Raw genomic sequence first — 16,383 nt, forward strand, 5'->3', positions numbered from 1 at the left:
TATTGTTTATTGGTTATATCTCTCTGCTAGAGGTTAGCTCCATGAGAGCAGGAATCTTGGTTTTGCTCACTGAAGGATCTAGAACCATAGGATCTACCAAACATCTAGAACAGTGCCTGTACTGTAATAGGCACTCAATTTTTTTTAATAAATGAATGAACCACTTTATCCTATACTTTGATTTAATAAATTCATGGAAATGGGTGAGAACCCATTGGTAGATTTGAGTCCACATGTACCATTGTTAATACTGAGGTGTGCCTAAACACAACTTCCGCTGTCATCCACTCACCTCCATATGTACTTTTTTGCCTCTTTCTACATGTGAAATCTAGATTCATTTTAAAAATAAAAATGGTTTCAATCAGGCAACACTTCCAGAGAATAGTAGGTTTTGCCTGCCCTAAATTATGCCTTTGCATGCACAGTACAACTCAAACAATGAACTGATTTTGATCTCTCGCTGGGACCAGGGACTGCTCATTGTTTCCTCTGCCTCTGCCATCTCTTGTGATCTGGAGTTCCACAGGAGAAAGGGGGAGATGGGAGAAGCTATGACAGAAACCAAAATTACTTTATATATAAGTTGTACATTTTCCTACTACACTGTTAAATTGACTCTACCTTCAAAATTGGCAGCAGATGTCACTTATGTGGCCCCAGAGTGATTCATGTAATTTCAACAGAAATAAAACATACCTTGACAGACATTCAAATAATGTGCTTGGGGTATTTCTGGACAATAGCCATCATGTCAACAAATTTTGAAAGGCATATGTGGAAGGAGTGCTAAAATATCTCTACTGACAAGATCAGACTTTTATGGCCACCAGTAAAAGAGAATACACTCCATTACAAAACAAATGCCCTCTCTGCTTCTTGTCAGGGGCATCTAGGTGGCTTCTGTATGAGATTATTGATTCCTTTGCCAGTGACGTTCCTGGGACATTAGGAAACATTTTCCTCATGTATAAACTGGTGTGTTCACAACTCTTCTAATTCAAGTGAAGGAGTTCATCAGACTATGGAGAGTGTCGGATGAGAACTTGGTCTAAATTTTTGAGCCTCAGTTCCATTGTAGCAGCAAAAAAGCAGAACTGCTCATTTCAGATGCATGCAGAAGTGCATGAATTTCAACTTACTAAGCATAACCAGCATAATTAATGAGAAAATGAAGTTTTTAATTTATATATTTCATGTCTTCCAAAATTACATTCTGAAATATCTTGATATTTTAATAAATATAATATATAAGAAATATTTATGATTTAGAAGGATTTTAAATGTAGAGTTAAATAGACTGTATTTAAGAAAGTATTGAGGGACTTTAATAAATTTCTCTCATTTTTAATACATCACACTTTTAGATTATGTATAAAATAGGCTCTCTTTTAAATGTATAAACTTCTCTGTTTGATGACTTTCCACAGATACAACGCACTCAGGGGAAATTGGCACCAAGAAAAAGGTGAAAAGACTATTGAGTTTTCAAAGATACTTCCATACATCGAGGCTGCTTCGTGGAATTATACCACAAGCCCCTCTCCACCTGCTGGATGAAGACTACCTTGGACAAGCAAGGGTAAGCTGACCACCCTCCTGTCTCCGCACAGTGGGCCGGTGGACACGAGCATTGCCTCAGCTGACAGGCCCTGGGTTTGAGTCCTACTCTGCCACTGAGGAGCTCTGTGACTGAGGCTAGTTATTCAACACATCAGGACTCTTTCCTCAAACAGAAAACAAAGTTGGCCGGGCACGGTGGCTCACGCCTGTAATCCCAGCACTTTGGGAGGCCAAGGGGGGAGGATTGCTTGAAGCCAGGAGTTCAAGCCAACCTGAGCAACAATAGTGAGACCCCGTCTCTACAAAAAAAAATTTCAAAAATTAAAAACAAAAAAAAATTAGCTGGGCGTGGTGGCACACAACTGTAGTCCCAGCTGTTTGGGAGGCTGAGGCAGGAGGATCGCTTGAGCCCAGGAGTTCAAGGCTGCAGTGAGCTATGATCACACCCTTGCACTCCAGCCTGGGTGACACAGCAAGACCCTGTCTCAAAAAAAAAAAAAGAAAGAAAGAAAATTAATAGAAACACCCTCTTTGTAAGGGTACTGCAAGGACAAATGAGGTAAACCATGTTTACATGATTCATAGACTCATGCCTAGCACATGCTCACTATTTTCATTTTTATAAATGTGCAAAACATATTTGCACAACACTAAAGTAAAATTTTGGACGGTAGATTACTAATGAGAGAATAACTAAATTTTTAAATCAATTAAATTATCTCATTGTAATAGCTACACTGAAAATAACCCAAAAATTATCAACTCAATTCCATTTAGGCTGTTAATACAGTGCATTATCCTTTTTATAATTTTTTATTCATTCAAATAATCTTTAATAATTGTACAATTACGTTTGGGATACATTGATCTGAGTGAGGGTGGAAATTAATATATGACAATATTTTTAAAAGTTTACAATTATTTCTAGCCCAAACTGCCAATGGAATTTAAATTTCAGGAATAAACTGCCCTAGTTTAAACAGTTAAAAGCAGCATTTTAATCTATTAAGAAATATATTTTACTAACATATGCCATTAAGAAATGAGCAGGCCGGGCACGGTGGCTCACGCCTGTAATCCTAGCACTCTGGGAGGCCGAGGTGGGTGGATCACTCTAGGTCAGGAATTCGAGACCCGCCTGAGCAAGAGCGAGACCCCGTCTATACTAAAAATAGAAAGAAATTATCTGGCCAATTAAATATATAGAGAGAAAAAAATTAGCTTGGCATGGTGGTGCATGCCTGTAGTCCCAGCTACTCGGGAGGCTGAGGCAGAAGGATTGCTTGAGCCCAGGAGTTTGAGGTTGCTGTGAGGTAGGCTGACACCACAGCACTCCAGCCTGGGCAACAGAGCAAGACTCTGTCTTAAAAAAAAAAAAAAAAAAGAAAAGAAAAGAAAAGAAAAAAATAAATGAGCAGCAAGTAATGTCAGAAAATTAATTCCCAATATTAGGTCTACAAAAGCAGGGAAAAAATCACTCCTAACAACCGAAGGGATGAGTGGGGCCAACGTTCATTTGTTTGTTTGTCTGTATGTTGAGAGGAGGACAAGACTAAGCTCCCCTGACATTGGAATGTCACTGAGAGAGCATTCATGGTGGTGTCTCTCTTGTAAGCAGCCACATCTTGAGTGATGCTGAGATGTTGAGAGAACAGTAAGCTGGAAGTCTGGATATCAGAGGTCAAGCTTTGAGTCTGCCTCTAGTATTATGTGATTTGGGTAAAAAAACTCACTCAACCTAGACCTCGAAAATAACCTATTATCCCTTCATTTTTCTGACATGCTGTGAAGATCTTTGTGTGTCATGCTGAAGCATTTGGATTTTATCATAGAACACAGGGAAGCCATTCAGTGGTACATAGACTGATAGAATTGTTTAATTCACTATGTCTCGAAGTAAATGTTTGAGTCTCTGATATGATTCATGTGAGTGCTGTTTTTTGTTTGCCTTTTCAGCATATGCTCTCCAAAGTGGGAATGTGGGATTTTGACATTTTCTTGTTTGATCGCTTGACAAATGGTAAGTTACCTAAAAGAATTCTCACTAAACTATACACCATAAAGTGGGATTAATTGCATGAAAAACAAAATTTATTTTTAAACACTGTCATTCTTTTTTTTTATTCTTTCCCCACTTACATAAATCTACAGCTACTGAAGAACAACCAGGGCAAGAGAAAATTAATCCAGATGAAAAATAAGGACTGAGTTTAGCCTTAGAATCTTAAGATGGTTTCCTTCCGACCTTGATGATCCCAAAGGAATTTGGAAACCACAGATTAGATTCTTTTCCTACAGAATACTTTGGCCACATCCAAAAGTAGGAAGTTTATTGTTGGTTGATGAAAAACTAGAAACACAATAACACATCTGATCAGTCCTGACTTTTACAGGGCAGGGTGCTTTTGCAGTTTTATTAAGTGATCTGAGTCTGCCCCATTGCAGGTATTGCTTAAATATGTTTGACGTCATCAGAAGAAAACAATTGCTTAGGGGAGAATGTAAAAGCTTAGGCTGCAAATGACGGGGAAAATAAACATTTCCATTGGTTTCACTTTTTAAATTTTTGTGCTTATAAAGGCCTTCATTGAGAAAAATAATAAAATCTTCTTATATTTTCATTTGCCCATTAAACAAATGCTGGTATGCTTACGGAGCCAATGAAAGACATCACATTTAGTGGTGATGCTTGTGTGTCCCCATCATCTACCAGGCTTGAGCTTTAAGTCATTACAGGTAGTTTTCTCGCCATTCTGTTACGTGGCAAACAATGTGCAGTTGAGCGAAACATGCCCAAGACCATGAAATGGACTTTTCCACTGGGGAGGCCAGCTAGTCTATCGTATAGTGAGGAATCTCATAAGCTTGCATATCACTTTGCCCAAATCAACTGAGAAATGGGTAATGGCAAATGAAGTTACCTATGAACAAAAGAGCCTTTTAAATGGTATTTGTTTAAAAGAGAGTATAATCGTGACTCTCACAGAAATATGAAATGAACACATGTCAAAGATTTTATTTAACTCAATTAATTAGAGATCCAGTAAGATGCTACAACTGGTTCAAAGGAGAATTCACAGAACCACACATATATACGAAATATATACTCCACATGTATAAGAAATGCCAAAATGAATTTATATAGCTGCAAAACTGGGAGGGAGAAATCAATTGTATTTCCACCTAGATAATTTCATTTCCCCTATATTTTCTTCTAGTAGTTTCATAGTTTTCAGATCTTACATTTAAGTCTTTGATCCATGCAGTGTTGATTTTTATATATGATAAGGGAAAGAGGTTTAGTTTCATTCTTCTGTATATGGATATCCAGTTTTCCCAGCACCATTTATTGAAGAGACTGTTCTTTCCCCAGTATGTTTTTGTTGCCTTTGTTAAAAATCAGTTGGCAGAAAATACATGGATTTATTTCTAGGTTCTCTACTCTGTTCCATTGGTTCATGTGTCTGTGCTTTTAAAATTCAAAATCATTATTCTTAAACAGTATTTCTTGAATGCTTACAAGTTATTATAGCTTCAATTTTGCGTCTCTGCTGGCTTCAGTACTAAAATATCTCATCATTAAATCTCTTCTTGAGTGATCTTCCATAGGAAGAGTAGACTATAACTATTAAGCAATATGGTGGTTTAGATACCTCTGTAAATGGAAGCATCAGTTGGAAGTGACTTAGGCATATTTCAAGTGGCCATTAACTGTGTCTTTTAAAAAAATACACATACACACGTGTGTATCTCTGACACCTCAATAGACAGATTCCTTCTAACTCTTAATGTTTTCATTGATTTTGGTATAGGGAGAAAGTCTGAGCTGATTTTACTTATACAATAAGAAAAAACCTAAAATTAGATCATAGTAATGATATCCTCTATATTTGTATAATTTCAAATCTAAAGGGGAAAAATGATTCTAAGAGAGAAACTTTATTACAGAGACTTTGCATCTTATTATAAATCTTGATATTTTAGTGGTAATAAAAATGAGTTAAAGCAGGTGACTGTTTTCCTATAGGAAACAGCCTGGTAACACTGCTATGCCACCTCTTCAACACCCATGGACTCATTCACCATTTCAAGTTAGATATGGTGACCTTACACAGGTTTTTAGGTAAGTCCTTTTTTCCGTATTCCTACCCCTATTCCCATGAACAATGGCAATGCATAGTACTCTTTAATATAAAGTGGCGAGAACCATAGCATGGTGGATGAAGACCTCAAATTAATCTTAATCTCATCTAAATTTTAATAGTTTGTCTATCTTAAATCATTGAAAAATTATTTACTTTATTATAGTTGACCCTTGAACAATGCAGGGGTTAGGGGTGCCAACCCCTTCACACAGTCAAAAATCCACGTATAACTTTTGACTCCCAAAAAATCTTAACTACCAATAGCCTATGGTTGACCAGAAGTCTTACCAATAAGAAAGAGTCAGTTAATATATATTTTGTATGTTATGTGTATTATATGCTGTAATCTTGTTATAAAGTAAGACTGAGAAAAGAAAATGTTATTTAAGAAATCATAAGGGAGAGAAAATATATTTGCTATTCATGAAGTGGGAGTAGATCATCAAAAAGGTCTTCATCCTCATCATCTTCACACTGAGTAGGCTGAGGAGGAGGAAGAAGAGGAGAGATTGGTCTTGCTGTCTCAGGGGTGGCAGAGGCAGAAGAGGATAATTGGACGCACACAGTTCAAACCTATGTTGTTCAAGGGTCAACTGTTGTTATGTCTATAATAAAGTCTATATTAAAAAGCTATCAAGAACATGTAACTGTCAAAGAAGAAATGGATCTGCTCATGTATTAACAAACCCCCAGCAGTATATGCCTCAAATAATTCTGATCAGAACATGAAGTGTTAGAACTCTTCAATAGACTTTTTTTAAATTAATAACTACCATTTACATAGCACCCACCATGAGCAGGTTACTTTTCATAAATCTGAAAGTTGTATGCTATCACTGCCATTTAATCCATAGTTAAGGAGAAGTACAAAGAGGTTTCATTACATACCCAAGGCCGACAGCTAGTAAGTGGCAGAACCTAAGTCCAAGCCTAGGTCCATCTGACTTGTAAGCCCACCGTCTTTCCACTCAACCCCACCATCACTCTGTATCCAAAGGCAGCCCCAGTTCTGATTTGACTCTGTACATTCTCTTATTTATCTGCCAGTGAATTATCCAGGGCACATTTCTAATCACCAAATGACTTTCCTCTGCCACTTAGCATGTTTCTGACCTCTTTAACTTGCCATGTGGCTATACTTTGAATTTGGAATCTGACTTAATGTCATCAGGAGTAAAATAACAGTGAGTATGATAATAACAGCAGCCACAACTGCTTATATGGTGCTTATATCTGCTGGGCTCTCTTCCAAGAACTTGCATATGCTAACATATTTAATGCTTACAGCAACACTTTGAGTTCATAGCTATTGCTATCCCCATTTTATATAGAAAGAAACTGAGGGAACAAGCAATTAAGTAACTTGCCCAATATAGATTAATAAATGATGGAGCTAGGGTTTAAATATAATTGTAAAATAAACCTTCTGAATAAAAGGTATATGCAACACAATAGAAATATTTGAAACCAGCCAGAACATGGCTCATTTCCAGAAACAAAAGTAACCTCAAGCCAATTGTATTTTAATTGATTGAGCAAAGTAACGGCCATGAATAGGGCCAAATAATTTTGATTTGCCTAAAGAGAAAGATGCAGATTCAGATACTTTGGACATGTGTATGTACCCAGAGAATATGTAAAGAGTGTAGACTTGACAACAGAATTAACACCAGAATCCAGATCTAGATTTATAGCATGGGTTAAAAGAGCATGGCCACACTTGCCAATCTGGGCATTCTATACATACTGAATATACTGCATCCCAAGCTTTGCCTTGGTCAAAAGCTGAAGCAGGCTAGGGTCTTCCATAAATAGCAAATCAAAATTACGTTGCCTGTGTCTCTACTTGGTTCCAAGAGCACTCTAAGCCTTGCATTAAACTTGGGGGAGCATGAAAGACGATACCTTAACTTGAATAAGGTTGAAATAAATCCAAGGAATTCTCAGTTGGATCAATGCAGTACTCTGAATTTCTGCCCAAAAAAGCCCCAGATTTGCTTTGGTAGGTATTTGTTATCCAAATGATAAACTCATCTTTGGATATCAATAGGCTGATGCTACTAGGGCTCTTTGAGAGGAAACCTTGTTTATGGAGTAGTAGTCATAAACGGCAGCAAACTTAATTAAACTATGGTGTGAAATGAAGTTGTCCTTTTCCTACGTATTTATTTTTCCTGTGAATGGCGGCCTTCATGAATGGCAGAAAGCGGGATTTATAAAGGAGGTGAGAAGTCCCAAGTCCTCACAAATCCTTTCGGCCTTTCTCCCCTCTACTCTCCATCTCCTCTTTGCTAAAAACAGCCGAGTAGAACTGCCAAGCTTGCAAACCACATTTATTTTTAAAGGCTATCCAGGCTGCACATGTTGGAGCCACCAATATTTTGAAGCAAAAAGAACTCTCAACAAGTCTGAGCTAGTATACCACTCCTGTTTGGGTTTTAGCTGATTGAGTTATCTGTTTGCCTCCTAGTCATGGTTCAAGAAGATTACCACAGCCAAAACCCGTATCACAATGCGGTCCACGCAGCTGATGTCACCCAGGCCATGCACTGCTACCTGAAGGAGCCAAAGGTAAGATGAGACCCAGCCGCCTCCTTGGCCATCTTGAAATGCCAAGGAAACTACCTGGTAGGACCCAAATCACACAGGGTATCTGAGTAACCATGGTATGGGTCATTTACAATATGAATATAAATTATTTTTATTAAACTTCCAGTATCAGCTCTGAAAATCTTATAATATTCATGAAAAAAAGACGTGAATGATCTGAGGTTTTCTTTCATATTTTTTATATTTCTGAGGCTGCAGTAGGACAGAAACAACCCTCTCTATGATAATCTACACTTTAGATATTTTCAACCATCTCAAGAACTGGCTCTTTTTTGCCTTAGACCTTTGCCACAAATAGCACTAGCACTGAACTTGACTGGGAAAAGTCTCTCACCTCATGGTTTTTGATCAAAAAATGGAATCAAAACTCCTCAAGGCTCATGTTCCATTTCCTACTGAGCCAAGTAGACATCCTGATTCAGGGCCCAAGAAAACTTGTGAATGTCAAAGCCTTCTTAGCAAGCATGCCCTGATGCAATAAACCAATCCAAAGTTAAAAATTAAAAACATAATAACAACTTCACTTGGGTGAGGCAAAGACATAAAATGTAACCAAAACATTTGTACCCTCATAATATCCTGAAATAAAAAAAGAGTAAAGACAAGAAACAAACAAACAAAAAAACATAATAACAATGCTCATTACTCAACATTTAGGCAGTTCTTAGCTGTATAAAATTTAGTTGGTATAATGTACAGGATGAGTTTTCTTAAGGTTTCTGGAAAATGATATTCCAGTCTAAGACTCTAATTCAATCCGTTCTAACATCCCACTAAATATACAAATGCTTTGACAACAACCACTAAATATACAGATGCCAAACAGGCATTCTCAGGACAAAGCTGGATTGATGCCTCATCCCTGTAAAATTGCCCAAAAACATGCCTGGTTTTGTTTTTTAATCTCTACTTAGTCCAAAAGTTGTAAGATATCACACAGTTATATTTTTAAAGTTAGTGCTGGGTTCCCATGGCCCTGCTTGTTTTCCTAGCTAACCAAAAAATCACAGATTCTCACACATTTCCCCACTATTTAGTACACATTGAAGAAATATGTAAATTTTGCAATTCAGCCCACTTCTCTCAAAAAAGTGGCAAAGATATATTAGACAGTTGAAATACACAAATGATTATTGTAATATTCCTTCACTTGGGCTTCAGCATTTTCCTTCATTTACAGCTTTCTCGAGGAGCAAGGCTGATTTCAGGCTCTGCCTTCTCCCCGCCCACCCTGTAGCAATGTTGCTGAGAAGCAATGCGCATCACAACAGAAAAACAAAACAGAGTGGCATTAGGAAGAGGGGGATACCTGAATGACCTACACAGTTTGAGTTGACTCGACTGCATTCCCTTCTTCACTGAGATTCCATGTGAATATCAATCACCTCAATGAATGCTTCAGCGGGTGAAGGTCTGGCTGAGAGACTTGACCAAAGTCATGACGGTTCATTCTGTTTGATTAAGCCAAAACAAACGAAAGCCTGTCTGTGGAAACACACCAACCAATCTCCCAATTTGATTTTTTAACAGCTCGCCAGCTTCCTCACGCCTCTGGACATCATGCTTGGACTGCTGGCTGCAGCAGCACACGATGTGGACCACCCAGGGGTAAACCAGCCATTTTTGGTCAAAACTAACCACCACCTTGCCAACCTATATCAGGTAAGGAATCCCAGACACAGCACGGTCAATTGCCTTAGGCCCAGTGCTCAAGCCTGAAGCTTGCCCTCAGAAATAGTCTTCCTTCAGGGTCTGCCCCTGTGATGGGGACCACATTCAAAGAGCATGGGTTTGAAATAGGCCCAACATATCCTTCAAGGGAGATTAAGTTAATTTACAAGCATAGCCAAGGAATTTAATTTGCTCCAAAGCAGGTTTGAAATTTTCCTAAATCAAACGGGATCTCTAAGCCTAACCTCTCATGGTTTGAGAATATCTGTCTCCATGGAGACTATCTTGTATACAATGGCCAGTTGAAGCCAGTTCTTGCAAGGCTTCTATTATACTTCCCAGGAGCAATCCTAATTCAGCCTTGAGTCTTTGGGGCCATTTCTGAACTTTCTTGGCCCCTGAGTCAGAGGTATGTTATCAAAGACAATAAACATGCTTTGTTGTTATAAAATAGTTCAGCAGCATGAGTAGGTTTGCCTGAAGAATTCTTACCTATAATGTCGTCTCAGATATTAAACCCTATGTCATAAATGTATTACTCCCAGAATTTTCAACAGAGTTCTTTGAATCCTTCAGCTGTCATTAACAAAGCATATAGATACAATGGGGTCATTGATCTAAATTTTAATAGATCTTCTGAAAATCTAAGTGCTAAAAGAATTCCTGACAGATCCCCATCAAACAGTTGCATTAAACAAGATTTTGCATCTTGAAGATGCATTCATTTCCAATAAAGTACAATTGTAACATGAAAAAAAGCCTCTCTCCATCCAGGCGATTAGCTTTTGGCACAGGTGAGAACTGGTATTCCAAAGCTTATAGGTTCACCTGGCACCACGTCAGTGCTAAGCTCCCTCAGGCAGTCAGCCGCACCTGGAGCAGGGATAGATGTGACCATGGAGAGGGGACAGGATGACTTTGGATGATGAGCTAAAAATTAAACAAAGTTAGATAAACAACTAAAACTAAATTTTCTAAACCATCTCAAAAGCTCAACTTATTTCTTGAGAAAAGATACAGACACTTAACTAGGGGAGAAATAAATGACTGTCCTTAGAGCCCCCAAGTAGGTTTTCTATTCTTGTCAATTCTGACTTTATTAAATGTCTTTTCTTAGACAAAGGAAATCAATCAACAAATTTGGCTACTTGGTCCATTCCCATAATTCATTATGTAATTCTAATATCTCATAATCTAATAAACCATATCAATGAAGTTTAAGAGAGTATCTACTGCTGTTGACTGATTTTTACATAAAAATAAGAGTCATGAAACCATGCTTTGCAGGTAGTATATGAAAACACGTAATGAATTCTCATTTACACAGGAAGTCAAAAAGAAATATGCCAGATGTAAAAGAAAGACATAAAAACAAGCAAATAATTAAATACTCACTGATAATTAACAAAAATTGATTCTCAAAAAAATGATACTCCAATCTATCTGATTCAGATACTAAAGATTTTCTCAGAAAAATGAATTCCTTACTTAAAATTTTGAGGTACAGATAATTTTTAATAATTTTTATTTTAGTATCTTTATTAAAAATAAACATTCCAATACAACCAATTTCTACAGCCTTTTCAATGCAACATATAGTCTTGTATGTTTTTAATCGACAACTGTTTATTGCATGTATTGGCTGATATACTAAGATCTAGACATTTAAAGATGCATAAAACACAATATCTGCCCTCAAACAGCTGTCCAGACTGGGATGCTCAAAATGAGCAAAATTCAAGCTGACTTAATCCCAGTTTGAAAGGGGTTTGAGGAATTAGCTAAAACGTACACATATACATATAATTTTTTAAGAAAACTCTTTAAAGAATAAATGCCTGTGCTTTTCTTTGTATCCAAAGATGTCACTACGATAAAGTGAGTTATTGTTTTTATTCAGCAGTGAACTTATCCATCTGAACTGATCCTTTTTTTATAATGACTAAGGTACAGGGCCCAAAAATGACATTCAAGATACTATCTTCATCATCACTTGCTTTACGGTGTTAGGATCTCTTGGAGGCCAGAAACCCACATCTTTTAAGAGCTAGGGACAGTGTTAAAGGCAAACCAATATCATATAGTGTCATAAAGACCCTGTCAGTGTCCTGCAGCTGGCTAGAATAAAAGCTGAAACTTTTATCAGCCAGACTGGGACTTCTAATATTGAAAGTAAAGATTATTTAAATAGACCTGAAAATAAAATGAATTTTCAGTTTTGTCAAAAAAAAAAACTATGATGCCTTTGTATTTAGATATATACCATCATTTATTAACTATATTAAGGAATGCCCAAAAGATAAAGAAAATTTCTTATAAAAAATTCAGTTCAACAAACTACGTAACTAACCTTTATTCAACACTTGCTATGATCCAAACACTTTTATAAATGCTTTTTAGGTATTATATCATTTTTTTAATTTCTTTTTCTTTTAACTGAATCCTAGGGCATATATTATATTATTCAATCCTCACAATAGCCCAGTGAGGTGGGTACTATTATCATACCTACTTTTCAGAAAGAGGAAAAATGATACTTGGGATATTCAAGTGTTTTTTCCAAAAATAAACATAATGAATGGCAGAACGGAGAGTAGAACTCATGTCTTTGTCTCTATGTGCATTGATCACCTACTATGTGCAAGAAACTAAGAGGTCTCCTCCAGTCCTGGTGTTCTAGTGAGGGAGGCAGAGGGTTACAGACAAGTGACTAGAAGTGTGAGAGACTTCAGTAAACCCTCTAAAGTATATGGCTACAAACAAATGTGACAGGAAGATAGAGGGGAAAGAGAAACTGATTCTGCAGATGGCTTCCAGAAAAAAAAAAAAAAACAGAGAGGGAGAATGCTGTAAACTAGGCCTTCAAGCGTGAATAACATTTTTAATAGCTGAAATGATAATAGCATTAGAGGCACGATGAGCTGATGAACTTCTGAGATTAAAACCCGTAATTCGAGAATAACTGGCAATGGAATTTTCCTGTGGCCTTTAGCCGAGTATATCCTGCCATCTACAATGCCTTCTCTCCCATCAGTGTCCTTCGCATATCATGATTAAATGTATATTCTCACTTTCTGAGAAACTTCAGATTAGTTGTACAGAATATGACCTGGGTTAGGAAATCTCCACTCTGTATTAAGCTGTAGATAAGGAACTGGCACAATTCTTCAGGTTTTCAATTTCAAGCAAAAAAAAAATCATGTTACATAATATATAAGCTGAGCAAGACTGTTAACAACATATGATATTTTAAAATCTTTGGAAATGTAGCCTTTTAGCCTCTTGAGGGCCTGTTGGTTGAGACACGAATGGGCTTTCAGGAAACAGCATGCAAATTTTCACAGGATGTACCTATGCACATTTTTCTAAGGAGAGTATCTATAACTTACTCTCATCAAATTTTAAAATGAGCTATAGATTCTGAAAATGTTAAGAACCATGGTAATGAATGAAAAGAACATATGTACATATATACAGAAAAATTATACATGCACATGGTCACACTTGGTCAGCAAGAATGCCTTAGAGAGGGTGTGCCAGGAATTATGTGGCTTTGAGACCAGCTTGTGCGTGACTTTGCTGCAACCCAGACTTACTATAAATGAGATAAAATGGAAGAGGGCTTCCTCTCCCTCCTTTTGTTGGCTGTGCTCTTTTAGTTCTAATAAATAAGATCATTGCATAACGCCCAGCATTTTCTTCTGCCCTGAGATAAAGAGAGAGCCAGGGCTGCCGAAGTGAAGGCCAGGTCAGAGGGTTCCCTCCTATTGTCTGATGTCTGAACTCACTAGCTGAACTGCCAACCAAGTTCAACACGAAGGCACCGAAAGCACTTCCACCTGGCACCTCTCTCATAGGACGGGAAGCAGTCCAGGTGTCTGGGGTGGACCGAGAGGAAAAGGAGTATGTGAGAAAGAGAACCAAGAATTTACTTTTTATCCTTCCACCCTCCAACCACACACGAATTTAAAGGTGGCTTCAGCAATTGCACAAAGTAAACATTAAATCAGATACAACATTGGTTTTTACAATTGTAAAAGGAATCACTTTCAGTTCAATTTAAAACTTAATTCCTTTTGATAGAATCTAACTACATATTAACTAATGACAGAGCACCCTATAGGAATAAAATAATAAGTAATGAATTGTCCCATAAACCTTATTTTTAATATTTATCATATTCTACTATGTCATGTAGAAGTTTATTATCAGTTTTCTTAGTTGTTTATCACAAGTTCTTAGAGGGGGTCAGTATGTTTAACCACTTTTTATTCCTAATGATGCTGAATCACAAGCATGAAGTTGACCAAGCCAGGAGGAATGGTCCTTCCAGGTGGTTCTACGACCTCTCCTCAAACAAACATCTGCAAAGATTGTATATAACCTCACAATTTCTACAATATGAAAGGTGTTTTGAGCGAGTAGTGTTGAAACTATAAAAGGAGGCTAAAATTTGTTTTTCTGTTCCATAAAGTTTCTGCTGGCCCTGATCTACCCCATTGGCGGCAATTGGTATCCACGCTCCTTGTGCTCAGATCAATGTCTTGGGCAGATGCAGATCGAACAAGAGAAAGACATTAAACAAGGCAGTGCCATAGTCTCTGCAAGGGCCCAGGTCTTGTTTAGGGCTCAGTTCCTCTGAGACCTCCTGGGCTGGGGCTCTGGTAGTGTTACCAAGGAGACCACTTGGCTTGTTAGGGAAGAACTCAGCAGACTCCATTATCTTGAGTCTCGCATCTTGTTTCATGAGCAATTAAAAATGAAAACACAGCAGTGTTCCTGTTGTTGTTTTCCTTCCTGTGTCCTCTAGATTTAAAAGGTGTAATTAACTCTGATTCCTGTTGTATGCCAGATTCAGTTTATCATCATCATTCAAAATATTTTTATCAAAGAAAATGTTCAATAAATAGGGAGGAAAACAGTGTAAAGCCGTCTTATATGATAGCAACTCATCTCTGCCAGGTTCTCTTTGACAAATAATCTCTTGATTTAATTAGAAAACCTGGGTTGGTGGTTTATTAAATGCCAGGTGTGTTATTATTAGCGAACAAAGGGATTGTTTTGTTCTTAGGGTGAATAATACTTGATCATTCAGACAAAAAGAGAAATAAAGGTTTTGCCTTAAAAGTGTTAAGGGTTTTTTTTTCTCCAAATCAAAATTCTAATCACTTTTGTTGCCACAAAGGTCAATGCTTACTCTTTCAACCGTAAGATGAAGATTAATCTTAAAACTACAAGTATGAAGAGTTTGAGATGCTAGAACACATTGTTATTGGGATAATACAAAATTATTGAGCTGCTGCTTCTTAAAGATGAACAGACATGGTGCCTAATGTGATATTCTAATACTGACTATCATTTCATGGGACAGTAAAGTGGCATCATCTCCCCATCTGTTGAGATCTCCATGACCATTTCTGATGATTTTCTTCTTTTTCTCTACCTACCTTTTGTTGATACTGGTGGTTGAGCCTCTGTGAAAGCCAGATGAGTCTGGAGGAGTAGAGCCACCTCCCTGCTGGGGGAGGGACAGGGCATCCTCATCTCTGGTGGTTCACTAAGAAACACCAGTGGATCCGAGCTTGCCTTTAGCAGGGCACAGCATCATCCTTTCACCCGCCTGCACTCAGCTTTGCCTGCTTTCAGCCCTTTCCCCACCGTGAAGCCACAAGGAGCTTCCTGAAACTCAGATCTGACCACATGGATTTCTGCTTAAAACCCCACCGCTCGTCAGGAGTTATTAATAACACAGTTTACAAGCCCCATTCTGATCTGACCCCTGCCATACCCGCCTGCCTCACTTCCCACCATTACTCTCCTAGGCCTCCATGCATCAAGCCTGAACTACTTTCATTTTCCCAAATGGATCACTCATTCCTTTATTCATCCAACAAATGTTTATGCAGTGCTTAATACGTGCCAGGTGCTGAGAATACACAAGATGAGCAAAACAAGTGAAAATCCCTTCTTTCTTCCAGGGGAAATGGCTAAGTAAAATATGTATTCTATTAGAAAGTGATAATTTCTAAAGATAAAAAGGAGCAATAAAACAAAAGGAAGACATAAAATGTCCCCCTTGCTTCTTACTCTTCCTTCCGCCTATTGCAATCAATGTGCTATTGTATGGTGTATTTACCATACAGCATATTGTCTATATTCTCTGACTCCTCTCATTCACTCATCCTTTGATCTCAACTTGGACATATCTTCCTCCTGAACACCTTCTTTTTCTCTAAAAATCCATCTTGCATGCCCCTCCTGTGCAATTTCCTGGTCCTTTACTCCTTCTCTTATTGCAGTATTTATCATTCCCATTGCCGTTGCCTCACTAGATGTCCATATCCTCCAACAGTCTGTAAGTTTCCAAGCACCTGACTCGTTCTCTGTTGTATCC

General features: G+C 37.7%; 1 protein-coding gene across 1 annotated transcript in view; it reads left to right on the forward strand.

Annotated features, from left to right (window-relative positions):
* Positions 1-16,383, forward strand: part of PDE7B (phosphodiesterase 7B) — a 210,657-nt gene that overhangs the window by 169,906 nt on the left and 24,368 nt on the right. Inside the window, exons 3-7 of the mRNA XM_069488421.1 lie at positions 1,431-1,582; positions 3,520-3,583; positions 5,591-5,686; positions 8,179-8,279; positions 9,849-9,980. Of these exons, the coding sequence (XP_069344522.1) occupies positions 1,431-1,582; positions 3,520-3,583; positions 5,591-5,686; positions 8,179-8,279; positions 9,849-9,980 (545 nt within the window). The remainder of the gene's footprint in view (positions 1-1,430; positions 1,583-3,519; positions 3,584-5,590; positions 5,687-8,178; positions 8,280-9,848; positions 9,981-16,383) is intronic.

Source organism: Eulemur rufifrons, chromosome 15, assembly GCF_041146395.1.
Source record: "Eulemur rufifrons isolate Redbay chromosome 15, OSU_ERuf_1, whole genome shotgun sequence".
NCBI classification, from domain to species: Eukaryota; Metazoa; Chordata; class Mammalia; order Primates; family Lemuridae; genus Eulemur; species Eulemur rufifrons.